Source organism: Canis aureus, chromosome 28, assembly GCF_053574225.1.
Source record: "Canis aureus isolate CA01 chromosome 28, VMU_Caureus_v.1.0, whole genome shotgun sequence".
Classification (NCBI taxonomy): domain Eukaryota; kingdom Metazoa; phylum Chordata; class Mammalia; order Carnivora; family Canidae; genus Canis; species Canis aureus.
The window spans coordinates 2,408,439-2,423,734 of NC_135638.1; the positions used below are offsets into that span (position 1 = coordinate 2,408,439).

Below are 15,296 nucleotides of genomic sequence, written 5' to 3' on the forward strand. Positions count from 1 at the left end.
AAAAAAAAAGAAAAAAAAAGTAGTAAAAGTAGTAGTAGTAGTAGTAGTAGTAGTAAGGGGTTTTAAACTGTGTTTCCCAGGCTATGAAGTATGGTCCCCCAGGATTGCCCAAGGAGTGCTTCAATCTCACTGACAGACCAGCCCTGTTCACCTTCGCCCCTAAATAAACAAATCAAAGAGCCTGGCCCTCTAGACCAAGCATTCTCAAAAGGGGTGATATCAGATCTAAAGGGGTGCCAAGTTCTCTTTTTATGTAAACAAGCACAATGTACATTTAGTACCCAAACAGACATACGGTCTATGAGTGAGACCATTCCCAAAAAAGATCTCTGAAAAAAGGCTTCCTGGGGGGCCATATGAAAAATAGGAAGTTGAGAAACATTTGTTTAGACTTAAATGAAATCCTGAGTTTTGCACAGGAAATGATACAGAGAAGAGACCATCAAACAAGACAGAAGCCAGAAATCCAGTTCTGGATTCATCTCTGGCACAGCTGTGAAAACTTGAGCAAATCAATGTCTCCGAACCTCTCGTGTCATTCCCAAAATGAGGATAACAATGACCTTCATGGAGTTGTCATCAGGCTCAAATAAAATAATGGCTATGATTGTGTTCTACCCTCATTCTTCTTAAAAAATATTTTATTCATTTGAGGGGCAGCCCCAGTAGCTCAGCGGTTTAACGCCGCCTTCAGCCCAGGGTGGGATCCTGGAGACCCCAGATCGAGTCCCCACGTCGGGCTCCCTGCGTGGAACCTGCTTCTCCCTCTGCCTGTGTCTCTGCCTCTCTCTCTCTCTCTCATGAATATATATATTTCATTTGAGAGAAAAAGAGAGAGAGCAAGTGTGCACAAGGGGAGGGGGAGAGGGCAAGGGATGAGCAGATTCCGCACTGAGTGGGGAGAGCCTGATGTGGGACTCGATCCCAGGACCCAGGGATCATGACCTGAGCCAAAGGCAATCCTCACCCACTGAGGCACCCAGGCGTTCCCGCCCCCCCTCTTTTTTAAAATAGAGACTGTATTTATTTATTATTTATTTGAGAGAGAGAGAGATAGAGAGCAGGGGGAGGACAGAGGGAGATGGACAAGCAGACTCCTCCGTGAGCCCACCTCGGGGCTCGATCCCACAACCTGGAGATCATGACCTGAGCCATAATCAAGAGTTGGACACTCAACCGACGTGCCACCCAGGTGCCCCTGCCCTCAGTCGTAGGCCCTTCTCCTGAACGCTCTGACGTGCCATTGCCATCAGGATCCATAGTATGGACGGTAGCTACTAAGGACCAGCATCTTCTGAGAGAACTATTTTATAGCTGAAGGAAAGAAGAATGTTTGAGTACCACCACGAGTTTTGTAGCGAGGGTGGGTTCATCAGTTTTGGCTATTAAATGGACTAATTTACAATTATATAGCCTGTGTTTCTTGGGGCTTTGGGGATTTGGGGAAAAGTCATTGTGACTAAAATTGTGCAATTTTATAAAAGCTCGATCATCTTGTTTAATTACCAGTGCACACAACTCACAAAGTTCATTCATTTGTCCACCTTGTCCTAAATGGATTTAATGTGGCCTCATTCTCCAACGTACGTCACATATGGCCTGCTCGCAGGTATCCTTTAAGGGGCTACTGAGTGCACTAATCCCTCTCAGGTACTTGCCGATACAATTCCACACCATCCGAGGATTTCCTGTGCTTGCAGAGGGGCACTCACTGCTACCTGCACTTTGTCACTCCTATAGTTACATCTGTATATCTAACAGACACGTTCGAAAATTAGGTTTATTTTATTTTATTTTGTTTTCTTAAAGATTTTATTTATTTATTCATGAGAGACACAAAGAGAGAGAGAGGCAGAGACAGGCAGAGGGAGAAGCAGGCTCCATGCACGGAGCCCCATGCGGGACTCGATCCCAGGACCCCGGGGTCACGCCCTGGGCTGAAGGTGGCGCTAAACCGCTGAGCCACCCGGACTGCCCTGTAAATTTATTTATACCTCAATAATATCTCATGGTCTGTAGGGTTATCTAGAGATTTCCTCTCCTGAGTGATGGACTCAATTTGGCCCAGTTAGCGCCCCTCCTGGGGACTTTAGATGAGCCATCATCTTGGAACAATGTCTTCTTTTTGGGACAGTCAGTGCTGATCATCAGCGCTTCCTTCTCTTGATGTGGTTTTTGTTATTTTCTGGAATTCATCTACATCGTTTAGTATAAGATGTACGACACTTTTAGAGATGTTAAAATGTGGGACAATAGGTACTTTAGAACCTTTGAATTATGATCTTGAGTTCCTCTAGTTCCTCATACTCATCCTTCCTAACAGAGAGAGTAGAGAGCTACACATGACAGTCATAAACTTAATAGAAGTGAACTACCCGTATATTACCAGTTCCTCATTTAAACAACAAAGTAGATCCTGCTACCGTCATATCCTAGTACAGCCAACCTTGTGTATCACAACCACTAAGCTGTATACTCTGTATTAACTTTTCCATTTGAGGATCATGAGGAACTTTGACCTATAATAGACTCAATGTATTTCAACTTACTATATTCACTATTTTCTTAATGATGTTCAAATGGTCATAATTGGGGCACCTGGGTGGCTCAGTGGTTGAGTGTCTGACTTCGGCTCAGGGTGTGACCCTGGGGTCCTGGGAGCAAGTTCTGCATCAGGCTCCCTGCATGGAGCTTATTTCTCCCTCTGTCTGTGTCTCTGCCTCTCTCTGTGTCTCTCATGAATACATGGATGGAATCTTTAAAAAAAAAAAACCAAAGGCAAAAACAAATGGTCATAATTTGAGCTGAAGTATAGTTCTATTAGGTAATACAGATCTAGCTCCTTCTTGCTTTTTTCCCCCTGCCTCAAGATGTGGAATTAACTACTACAAGTCCTTACTCCCTTGTTGCAGAAAACATTTTAAAAACCAAATCTGGAGGAGGGGTGCCTAGCTGGCTCAGTTGGTGGAATGTGCGACTCTTGATCTTGGGGCTATAAAAGTTCGAGCCCCACATTGGGAGGAAAGATTATATAAAAATAAAACCTAAAAAAAAAAACAAACTCAAAAAACAAATCTGCATGAAATGAGTCTACCTAAGGGTTGAATCAAATGGCTGTGCTGCAACTTTTGGTAGTAACTGAGCTGCATAATCAGTTCACATTGATTTTTCAATTTTTTAATTGGGCTATTGATTCTACTTTTTTTTAGACCATGAAGTTTAATCAATCATGGTATGTTTCCATTATACTGATAGTATTTAATCACAAAAGATCAGTGTCAGTTCCTCAGAACCTCCTCCCTACACTCCAAAAGACTTAACGGGCATTTTCAAGTATTTATATCTGCAGCAATATTGTACACTTTTTTCTTTGAAAATTTTTATGATGTTTCCATTGCTTTTTAAATTACAAAGTCAATACATGTTTATGGAATTATACTTAAAAAATACAAAAAAAGAACAAATTACAAATTGCCAATAATTTTGCCACTTTCCCATTATCAACATTTTGCTGTACAAGTGGTCTTTGCTTTGTACAGTAGTGCAGAACGACAGAAATGACCCTGCGAGCTGCAGTGATGCAAAAATGATCCCAGTAACCAATGGAAACATTTACTATAATTCCATGATCTTTAAATTTTAAGACTTTTTTTGTTTAAGGGGCACCTGGGTTGCTCAGTGGTTAAATGTCAGCCTTCAGCTCAGGTCGTGACCCTGGGGTCCCTGGATAGAGTCCCACGTCGGGCTCCTTGCATGGAGCCTGCTTCTCCCTCTGCCTGGGTCTCTGCCTCTCTGTCTCTCATGAATAAATAAATAAATAAATAAATAAATAAATAAAATCTTTTTTTTAAAAAACCCAACTTTTAAAAAAAAGATTTATTTATTTGAGAGAGAGAGAGAGCGTCCAAGCACAAGTAGGGGAGGGGCAAAGGGACGGAATCTTTAAGCAGACTCTCTGCTGAGCATAGATCCCGACATGGAGCTCCGTCTCCCAACCTGTGAGATCATCACCTGAGCCAAAACCAAGAATCGGAAGCTTAACTGAGCCACCCGGGCTCCCCTAAATTTTAAAACTTGGGAAAATTTTGTCAGAACATTAAAAAAACTCTCTAATTGGTGGTGATACATGAACAGGGAAGTAAAAGGATGGAAAAAGTAATATTTATTTAGTACATTATAATTTAAACATTAAAAACTCTGAGAATTGGGGATCCGTGGGTGGCTCAGCGGTTTGGTGCCTGCCTTCAGCCCAGGGCCTGATCCTGGAGTCCCGGGATCGAGTCCCACGTCGGGCCCCTGCACGGAGCCTGCTTCTCCCTCTGCCTGTGTCTCTGCCTCTCTCTCTCTCTCTGTCTCTCATGAATAAATACAATCTTAAAATAAAAATAAAATAAATAAAAACTCTGAGAATTAAAGTATTTTATTTCTCCCTAAAAAACTTACCAAAGGTTGTTTCAACGGGGCTTGCCTTCTTCTCATCATTTAACTCATGCTGTGGAGCGAGCCTATGTTCTGTTTTGGCCCAATTGTCACACCCCTTTCTAAGTGCAGATAAGCTTTCATAATTTTATCTTTTGTGTTTCCAATGTTTCGAAATATCTTTGAGAACTCCTTTAATGCTAAGATTTTTTTGCTAGTGTGACTTCCTCTGGGACATCTTCATCTTTTCTCTTTTCGTATCGATACATTCACAAAGCTCCTTCGGCAGCCTAGCTAGCATCTCTGAACAGTGGCACGGTGGATGTATCTACGGTCAGGCAGGTGTTCTAGGATTTTATTTATATTTGGTTCCAATTTCATTCAAACATTATCACTTTTTGTTTCTTTGGTGTACTTTCTTTGGCCAGGGCCCTCCTTCAATGCCCATTTTTGTAAAATGTCACTTGGGTTTACCACCCACTGGGAGACAAAGAGGCGACGTCGGCACATGCTTTGCTGTGTGTGAAGTGGAAAACAGGTGCGGAGTTACCAATCACAGATTTGGAAAGAAGTGATCATGACATGTATCTTATATGGACATGAAGAGCGGACAGTGAGACTCGTACTTATGTCATTGCAGTCACTATACCACGGTAACTAAAATTCGAGCCGTGTTGCTGGAGGGCTGGTGTTTACTGTGGTAGCTGGCTACAGGCATGTCAAAGCAAGGGAAGCCTACATATCCTTCCCGTCTTTTTTCTATTCCATTGTATGCAAAATTTTTAAAAATTGGATCATCCTTCTGGCATATATAATAAGCTGGCCCAACATCACTCATCCCAACGACCTACCATTGGCTTCTTTTCTGTAGGCAAGCTAAAGTCTGCATTCTCCAATTCCCATCTAGAACTCTGCATGTGACCTAAGGTCCAAGCAGAGGCAGTGAGGTTTGTTCTAGAACAGTTCCACTATGTGATTCTTCTTTTTCCTAGCTGTCTTCTCAGTCTCCCCGAAAGCCCCTTAGGGCTATAAAGCTAAAGAGTTAAGACAGGGGGGATATTGGTGAAAGAATAGACAAATCAGTGGGACAGAATAGAGACCCACATATACACAGTCAACTAATCTCTAAGGAGCAAAGACAATTCAATAGAGCAAAAATAGTCTTTTCAACAAATGGTGCTGGAACATCCACATGCAACAAACAAACCAAAGAACCAAATCTAGACACACACCTTCCATACTTCACAAAAATTAACTTGAAATGGATCACAGGCCTAAGTGTAAAGCACAAAATCATAAAACATAGGAGATTATACAACATAGGAGAAAATAACATAAGAAAATATCTAGGGCAACCCTGGTGGCTCAGTGGTTTAGTGCCACTTGCAGCGCAGGGCGTGAGTCCCACGTCTGGCTCCCTGCATGGGGCCTGCTTCTCCCTCTGCCTGTGTTTCTGCCCCTCTCTCTCTCTCTCTCTGTGTCTCTATGAATAAATACATAAAATCTTAAAAAAAAGAGCTCATTATAAAAAAAAAAAAAAAGAAAATATCTAGATGACCTTGGATATGGTGATGACTTTTTAGATTAAATACCAAAGGCACAACCCATGAAAGTAATAGCTGATAAGCTGAACTCCACTGAAATTAAAACCTTTTGTTCTGTGAAAGGCAATGTCAAGAAAATGAGAAGCCACAGACTGCGAAAAAAATATTTGCAAAAGATATATTTGATGAAGGACTGCTACTCACAATTATAAAAAGAATTCTGTCCTGGGTGCCTGGGTGGGTCCGGGGTTTAGCGCCTCCCTTCCGCCCAGGGCGTGACCCCGGGGTCCTGGGATCGAGTCCTGCATCGGGCTCCCCGCAGGGAGCCTGCTTCTCCCCCTGCCTGTGTCTCTGCCTCTCTCTGTCTCTCTCTCTCTGTGTCTCTCATGAATAAATAAATAAAATTTTTAAAAGAAAAACCCCAACTATGATTTATATGCTAAGGGCTCTAATGGATAGACAGCCTGCAAGAACAGGTGAGCAGTGTAAGCAGAGACATAGAAACCCTAAGGAAAAAAAGGAGAGAAATACTAGAGTCAGAAACCCTGTAACCAATGTGGAGCCTGTCTCTGATGGATTCACTGGTGATGCTAGTTACTTCATCCAATATACTTAGATTTCGTTTAACACGCCCACCCTTAGGGTTAACTTTTGCAGAATTAATTTCTAATGTAATATTCAAAGATTTTATTTTTTTTTAAGAGCTTATTTAGGAGCACCTGGGGGCTCAGTTGGTTAAGCATCTGCCTTCAACTCCGATCATGACCCCGGGGTCCTGGGATGCAGCCACACATCAGGCCCCCCCACCTCAGGGAGGAGTCTGCTTCTCCCTCTCCTTCGGCCCCTCCCTCTGCGTGCTCTCTCTCTCTCTCTCTCTCTCTCTCGCTCTGTCAAACAAATAAAATCATTTAAAATTTTTCTAAAAATAAAGATTTTTATTTGAGACAGAGAGAGAGAGAGAGGACCAGCGGCAGGGGGTAAACATTAGCCTGACGTCACTGTATTTTGTCACTGTGATCACAAAAACCACCAACAGGATCATAATGGCACATCTGCAGCGGTTCCCCGAGCAAGTCCTCACTGCCTTGACATTTCGTTTATCAGACTGACAAGGAGCCAGCCCCTCATTTCAACGGCCCTGGTCATAGTTTCCAGGTAAGTAATGACTGTTCATGAATTCGACTTCTTACCAATAATACTACCAAAAAGAAAGCCAATTGGGAACTACTGAGAGGATGGCTAAAGGGCCGCCTGGGGGCTCAGCGGTGGAGCACCTGCCTTGGGCCCAGGCCGTGACCCCGGGGTCCCGGGATCGAGTCCCGCGTCGGGCTCCCTGCATGGAGCCTGCTTCTCCCTCTGCCTGGGTCTCTGCCTCTCTCTGGGTCTCTCATGAATAAATAAATAACATCTATTAAAAAACAATGTGCTCGGTCATCAGGAGGCGGCCTTGACCTCTGGAGGCGGCCTTGACCTCTCGGGCCCAGGGCACAGGGCACACCCGGACCTGGACCTGCACCTGCGGTGTGAGGGGCGCCGGAGCGGGCCTGCTGACCATCATCTTCCCAAAGAACAACCCTTGACAGTCCCTGGGAACTGACCGAAGGGCACGGGCGACCCGAAACCTCTTTATTCCGCGAGCTCCGCCAAGCTGGGTGAGGCCCGGCGCGGCCTGGGGTGGGGGCGGCTCCTGGGGCGCAGGCGGCGGAGGGCCCGGGGTCTCGGAGGCGGCGCCCCACTCCGCGCCCCCAGGGGAGGCCGAGGTGAGGGTTCCCTTCCTCACCTGTCAGCGGGCTCTAAAAGGGAAAAAAGGAGTGTGATTCCAGCCCACGGCGGACAGCGGCCCAGGAAACACTCTTCACAGGGCACAAAGTGCTCTGGGGGGGCCTGGTGGGCTCAGGGCAGCTTGTGACTTGTTCTCGGGGTTGTGGGTTCGAGCCCCATGCTAGAAATTACTTAAAATCTTTTAAAAAAAAAAAAGTGTTCTGGGAAATGAAGAGTTTTCACAGGGCGAGGTACCTTTTCGCATCTTGTAAAAGCTCATGGGTCGTAGGTTAGCTGACACGCAGGACTCCGGTTCTATCGTACAGGAACGCAGGGCCTGGGGACACGGAGGCACAGCCCTCTCGGGGCAACGCGCTTTTCCTTCCCGCTACTCATTCTGGACGCAGATGGCCACGCATACGTGCTGGGCCACAAGTCAGGCTTTCGGTTCCAACAAAGTTTATGTACAATCACGTTGACTTAAAAAGACCTCAAAAGTGGTTTCCCTTGTACACTGGGATCTTAAAGAGACATGGGACTTGATGTCACATCAAGTGACAACCAGCCCCCAGGTTAGGAGTAGAGACTCTGGGCACCTGGGCGGCTCATTCCATTTCGGGCCTGCCTCCGGCTCACGTCAGGATCCCAGGACCTGCTCTGCGACAAGCCTCCCTCTCCCATGGCCTCCCTTTCTGTCTTTTATGAATGAATAAATAATATCTTTAAAAATTAAAATTTTTTTTAAAGAGTAGAGACTCTATCTTAGGCACAGCACACTGGTCATTGTCACCCCAGCCGACTCGGAGGGTGCAGGTTCCGGATGGGGAGAGCCGTGTCAAGACCACAGAGGCTATCATCTCCACCCAGAAGCCTGCTCCTAAAGTAGGAATGCCGTGTAGACACACAACTGCCCCCAGTGCCAGCTCCAGCGCTGTGGCTCAGTGATTTTTGCCCAGAGAAAACCAGGACGTACAACAGAGAGCTCCACAGCTACCTCCAAAAGAACCGTCTTTGTTTGAAACAGAGTGCAGGGAAGTTCAAGCTTAAGGGTATTCCAAACAACAAAGATTTTGGTGGAAAGCAATTAAGAAGAAGCAAGGAAAGAGACAAAGAGCCCTCTTGGCATTAGGACAAACCAGTCATTTGCTCCCCCTTCCCCCAACTACCAGCAAACTACCCCTTCAAAGGAGACAGGATTTAATTGGATCAGGTTGTGGAGCAATTTATGCCTCAGGAGATCGTTGAAAACAATACAACGGGGCAGCCCTGGTGGCTCAGGGGTTTAGCGCCGCCTTCAGCCCAGGGCGCGATCCTGGAGACCCGGGATCAAGTCCCATGTCAGGCTCCCTGCATGGAGCCTGCTTCTCCCTCTGCCTGTGTCTCTGCCTCTCTCTCCTCTGTGTGTCTCTCATGAATAACTAAAACCTTAAAAAAAAAAAAAAACAATATAACAAGCTGGAGAGATGACTAGTAGAGTTTCACAGCTGCGTAAGACCAAGGAAAGGGACGGTCAGAGCCCTGCTAAAAGCACAGTCACCCCGGGGTGACCGTGTACCTGCTCAGGGTGGTGGTGTCTGAGGACCAACATCAGAGGCTCCATAGTGTGGAGGAAACAGACCTCACTAAACTAGTTCAGCCGAAGCTCAGCAAATAAGCCAACTATAATAACAAGCTCCAGGGGGTACCCACAGTTACTATAAATAGAGAACATCAATAGAGAGAATAACGGTACAGGCACACACACACACACACACACACAAATGGAAATTCAGAGAGTCTCAGAAGTGGATTTGAACCGACCAAATTAGCAAACTGGAAGACAGATTGATAGAGGTTATGCAATTCAAAGGACAAAGAGGAAAAAAATGAAAAGTGAACAGAGCCTCAGGGAAATGTGGGTCACCATTAAACACACCACCGTAAGTACAACAGGAATATGAGAAGTTGTAAATTTGATTTAAAGAAAATTCTTAATGTATGTAATCGAGAAGCTCAACAAACTACAAGTAGGATACATGTAAGATCTACTTCATACACATAGTAAAAATGCTCCATCGGGACACGTGGGTAGCTCAGTCGGTTGAGCATCCAACTCGAGTAGAATTTCTGGGTTCTATGATAACCGTGGTAACTGAGGAACTGCCAGACTGGTTCTCAAAACGGCTGTACCACTTTAACAATCCCTGCAGCAATGTATGAGCTTTCCAACTTCTCCCTCTCCTTGCCAACACTTGCTCATTACCTTGCTCCTTGATCACAGCCATCCTAGTGGATGTAAGCAGTTTATCATTCTACTCCTAGATATATACTCAAGAAAAAGGAAAACCTATACCACCCCAAAATTTGTACACAAGTGTTCATAGTAAGGATTGTTTGTAATAGCCAGAAAGTGGAAACCCAAACATCCACCAATTGATGAACAGATAAGCAAAATGTGGTACATCCATACAGTGGAATGTTATTTGGCAATAAAGGGATACTTACAACAACATGAATGAATTTTGAAAACCTTATGCTAAATAAAGAAGCCAGTCACAAAAGACCATATATCATGATTCCATCTATATGGAATGTCCAGTCCATCTACGCGGAATGTCCAGAATAGGCAAATACAGAGACAGAGAGTATATTATTAGTAAGAGTTGCCTAAGGATAGAGTGGTTTAGGGTGACAGCCAAAAGGTATGGGGTTTCTTTCTGGGGTGCTAAAAATGTTCTAAAGTTAATTGTGGTGATAACTGCACAACTCAATATACTAAAAACTGTTGAACTGACTTTAAATGAGTGAATTAAATAGTATATAAGTTATGTCTCATTAAAGCTATAACAAAAAGATACACATAAATGAAAGACAACTTAAAATTCTAAAAAGTTTTATTATAGAAACAAAACAAGGAGTGTAATTAAGCATGAAATAAATAATTTCATTCTTGATAAAAGTACATTTAATGTTACAAAATCTGAAGTAAACTACTTTATAACCCAACTCTTTTAAAGGATTTATATTTATTGAAATTGACTTTTATTCTTTTGGAAAGATGTAACTTTAGTACAGGAGGAACACATTTAATCTGTTATACATTGTTAGCGATATGATTCAGAAGTCAACATACATAATAGCAACTGTATTCATCTTTGCTAAATAGCTGTACAAAGCTACCAACTTAAAATATTAAAAAGTTGTTTATGAGATATCTCAAACTAGAAGTTTGGAATGCATTTTTCTATCTGATACCATTATTCTACTAAATATAGTGGTCAGATGTTCACTGTATCTCTCATAGAACTGCACTTAGGATTTCATAAGCCAAGAGTAAAATGTTACAAATTCTAAGGGACATAAGCAAATGATTGAAAGAGGACTTTTTGCTAAATTCGTCAAATCTGGTGTTTAAATAACCCTTTTTTATTACAGAAAACAAGTAGGTATAATGTATAGAAAACTTAATGGATGGAAAATAGTTGAATAAAATATATTCTTTGCGATTTTCAAATCTGATTTTAAAATATTAAACTCTAAACATTCAAAAGGTTAATAATGAGCTATTATTTTAAGAAGAAATTGTTCAATTTCACTTGCAACTTTTTAAAGTTGTGATTTTAATACATGTCGAGATCTAAAACTATTAACAAATAGCAACAATAGAGACTATATATTTTTAAAAGTGGACAAATGAGAGCATATATTGGGATGTAAATTATGAAGTAGTTACTTGCTTTACAAAAGGTTCTTAAATATACAGAATAATTTGTAACACGTGATTTTTAAATATTCATGCACTTAAAATAAATTTACCAGAAAGATTGACTTACATACAACTTTTAGAAATCCCATCAATTTTATAAAGAGAGGCACTACTTTTATCTACACACTAAAGGCAATAAAATGTTTTAACAGTTCAAAAATAGAAAGGGCCAAAAAACAAGTGGTTTTCCAAAAACAAAACAGTTGAGTAAGATGGCTGTTCACTGTGCCCTTCAAGAAATTAATAACCTACTGTTTTAAAGCATATTTTCCAGCCCCAACATGTAACACACTTTGACCTCCATTTCTGCTCTTCCTTGAATCAACCTGGAGTACATGTAAGAGCGCCACAACAGTGAGGCTACTGGTGGTTTGGGTTAATGTCCTGAAGAAACATGCCATCTATGTACTCAAAAAGCAATGAAGAAAAAAAGTTAGTCCTGAAGTACAATGCATACTCCCGAGGCTGTGATACCAGGATAGTCTAACAAAAAGCACCAAGTTACAGATCTCAAAGTTGGAAAAAAATACAAACCAGCACAGAGTCAATACCATACACCTTATCAATTTTTATTTATTAGACTGTTTGGCATTTGGGAAGCTAAATAAATTAATTTAGCAGGCTAGAAATCCCCTTGGGACCCTTACCAAAGATTTGCTTATTAATGAAATAAAGTTAATACTGAAAATATCATAGTGAGGAGTCTTTCTCTGTGCTTAATGATGAGGAAAAAGATATCAAAATCTTCTTACAGAAAAGAAAAAAGTCAATAGTAATTTTTGAACAATAAGAAGTAAACAAAAGTTAAGGCACTTATTTCAATGCTTTTGCAACATCAAGGGCAAAGTATGTTTTGTATTTCTTTGAGAAACTGCTTCCATCCTAAAACCATACACTTTGTTTCCTTTCATAGATTTTTATTGTCAAATCAACAACTGTAAGTTACTCAAATGGAATTACTTGCAAAACTTTAAATCATTTATTACCCTACAAATAAGCAAAGAAATTAATTAAATGCTCCTCACTCAAAGTTTTCTACTGCTACTGTTTTAACTACAGTTAAAATAGAAGCAAGTAAGCTAATTTCTTATATCCAGTATTGTTACTTCTATAATAAACCTTACATTTTCCTTTTCAACTGATGCTGACTAAAAAATTTATCATTTAAAAAAGTAAGTTTCTCCAAATCTATTTTAAAAAGTTGACAGAAGGAAAAGAAACTTATTAGTATGTATATGTCAAAAGCCAAAAACAAAAAACACACAAAGTAACTCAGCATAATTGATAATATAAATCAATAAAAATTCAATTAAATATTTCATGCTATTTATGTTATTCTATTTCCCTTTCAAAATATGCAAGCTGACTTTGAAATAGCATTGTTTTACATGCTCTGATCATAAGGACCACCAGGTAACTATTCACTGTGTACTCAGGTAGCCACAGTAATATTTTCATAAGGCTTGAAGCTAAATACTAGTGACTCACTATTAAAATGTATAGATAACCTGATATGCCCTACCTTCAACTATGTTAATAGAACTGTTACAAATTACATAAAGCATGAAATGAGAACAAATAAAACTAGTGCAGCATTAGATATATGACACTGCCATCAAACAATTGTGAGGCTCCAAAAAAGCAAAGCATCCTAGAGCTTAAGAATGCTTGTGCTTTTTTACTTAAAAACAAAACAACAAAGATATATATATAACAAAAAAATAAAGATAATGAAAAGATGCTCCCTTCTAATGCAGTTAATTCAGAGTACTGAAAATGCAATTTTACAGCACTCTAACAAGTGAAAATTTTAAAAATCTGTTCACTAAACATATGTATAAGGTAAAACTAAACATGCATCCCATCTTATTAAAATGATACATCTATCCTGAATCTCTTTATACAGCCCAACTAATCATTTAATAATTTCTTTTAATAAATGATTAAAAATATGAAAACATTTAACCTAAAGGAATGTTGCGTTTAGGTTATGAAACTGTTGTGAATTTTATTAAAATTGTCATTTTGTTCTTAATGTTGAAGACTGTACCATTGTTTCCTAAATAATACCATTTGTGTTTTATAATAAACAGATCTGTATGCAGAAATATGTTTAATAGCATCAGCCCATTTCTCCCCAGAAATTGTTCATTTTAGTTTGTCATTTTAGTCACTAATGTCAGAATATTCTTATTCTTGTGAAGATTTAATTTTTCACTTAATACTTCAGTAGAACATGTGAATAGGCTGTATATCCCATTCCATATCTTTCAAAAACCTGAACAACATTCTTTTAAATGTCTGTTTTAAAAATATTTAGGTAACAAGAGTTACTGTTTTATCATGATTAAATTGATATTAAATTTATGAGCATAAGTGAAAAAAGCTAACCACTTAATAGTTGTAAAATAATAAAATGCAAGATCATGTACTACATTTTACTAAGAAAGTGCATGGTTATATAAGCAGCAGATGATGAGCAGTATCATGGAAAATCTGGATATATCTTTATGTGTATATCCATCAAATCACATTCCTTTACACAATTTATAAATTTTAATTTAAATGTCACATAGTTTCAGCTAACATTTAAATTGGTTTTTATTTTAACATTTCAATTCTATTATAAACCATGAAATACCTTCAGAACTGCCTTGAGGGTAAGAAGAGGTCCTTCCTTCTAGTCTATAATTATATGACATTAAATGACATATTTATTAAATGTTATGTTTGAGAAATATACTCTGACATTAAACATATCAAATTCAAGACCTATGTTATGACAGAATGAAGATTTATAAGGACAATTTTATAATAGTTGAGAATATAAAGTCTTTAAAGACCATGTAACGATAAGGAAAACATCTGACCAGAATATTACAGAGTGGTAGATGTGACATTTTACCAAAGGACAGTAATGCCTGATGTTCTATACCCCACAGAACTCTGGATCCAGTTAATAGCAAAGAGGGAAAAAGCAGCAGCATTTCAAACGTCCATACTCTGATTTCTAAAAGACACCATGTAGGTAAGAAGAAAATCACATTTTACTTCAAGTGATATAAGTCTTTGAAATGAAGGCTCTGCTATCTTTCAAGACTGAAAGGATATCACAGTGTTGATTTTATATACAAAGTAGGATCTGTTCCAGTACACTCTAGTGAAATAATTCACATATGGAGAATAGTTAATTTTGACCTCATGACAAAATCGCCCATATTTTGAGTAGGTTAACTTGTCACCTTCTTCACAAACCACCTATCGAAAGATATGAAACACAATATTAAAAAAGCTATTAAGTTTATAAGAGAAATACAATGTACAAATGACTTATTGATATAAAAAATATATTATTGCTATACATGGACTAAGATGATCTTACATTGTTGAACAACCCTAGAACCCCCTTTATTAAGAGAGTTATCATTTCCATTAAACTCTTCAGCTTCCCACTGAAATTGAGAAATCAGTAAAAAGTGTTTCCAATTTTCAAAAAGATATAGAAATCCTCAAATATAGAAGACTGTCTCTCTAGTTCATTATCATTCCTCTAACTTATCATGGAGCCTACTAAGACTGAGAAATGGACACATTCTTAATATATATTCAAACTCTTCTAATGTAGAAATGACTCACAATTATCTAGTAATCAAGTTTTTGTGACTTATCCAGTGAAAATCTTTATATTCTCACCTTGATGTTCACTAAGACAGCTTAACTAGTTTGAAGGGTTTTCTATACTAAAATGTTAAACATTCTCCTAATGCTGAGTAAAAATGTCAGAGAACCATCTTTTAGAATAAAAAAATGAAGTAGCTTTAAGTCCG

At 39.8% G+C, this 15,296-nt stretch overlaps 1 protein-coding gene and 1 long non-coding RNA gene across 12 annotated transcripts in view; one reads left to right on the forward strand and one right to left on the reverse strand.

The window, feature by feature from the left end:
- Positions 1 to 10,306: 10,306 nt before the first annotated feature.
- The window catches only part of LOC144300306 (uncharacterized), a 39,200-nt gene continuing 34,210 nt past the window's right edge, over positions 10,307 to 15,296 (forward strand). For all 5 annotated transcript variants that reach the window (XR_013366893.1, XR_013366894.1, XR_013366892.1 and 2 more), the window contains exons 1-2: positions 10,307 to 10,405; positions 14,412 to 14,497. This is a non-coding gene — a long non-coding RNA (uncharacterized LOC144300306). The remainder of the gene's footprint in view (positions 10,406 to 14,411; positions 14,498 to 15,296) is intronic.
- DPY19L4 (dpy-19 like 4) overlaps positions 10,580 to 15,296 on the reverse strand; it is a 62,007-nt gene continuing 57,290 nt past the window's right edge. For all 7 annotated transcript variants that reach the window (XM_077876218.1, XM_077876221.1, XM_077876223.1 and 4 more), the window contains one exon: positions 10,580 to 14,727. In XM_077876218.1, coding sequence (XP_077732344.1) covers positions 14,563 to 14,727 — 165 coding nt within the window. In that variant the 3' untranslated portion in view covers positions 10,580 to 14,562. The remainder of the gene's footprint in view (positions 14,728 to 15,296) is intronic.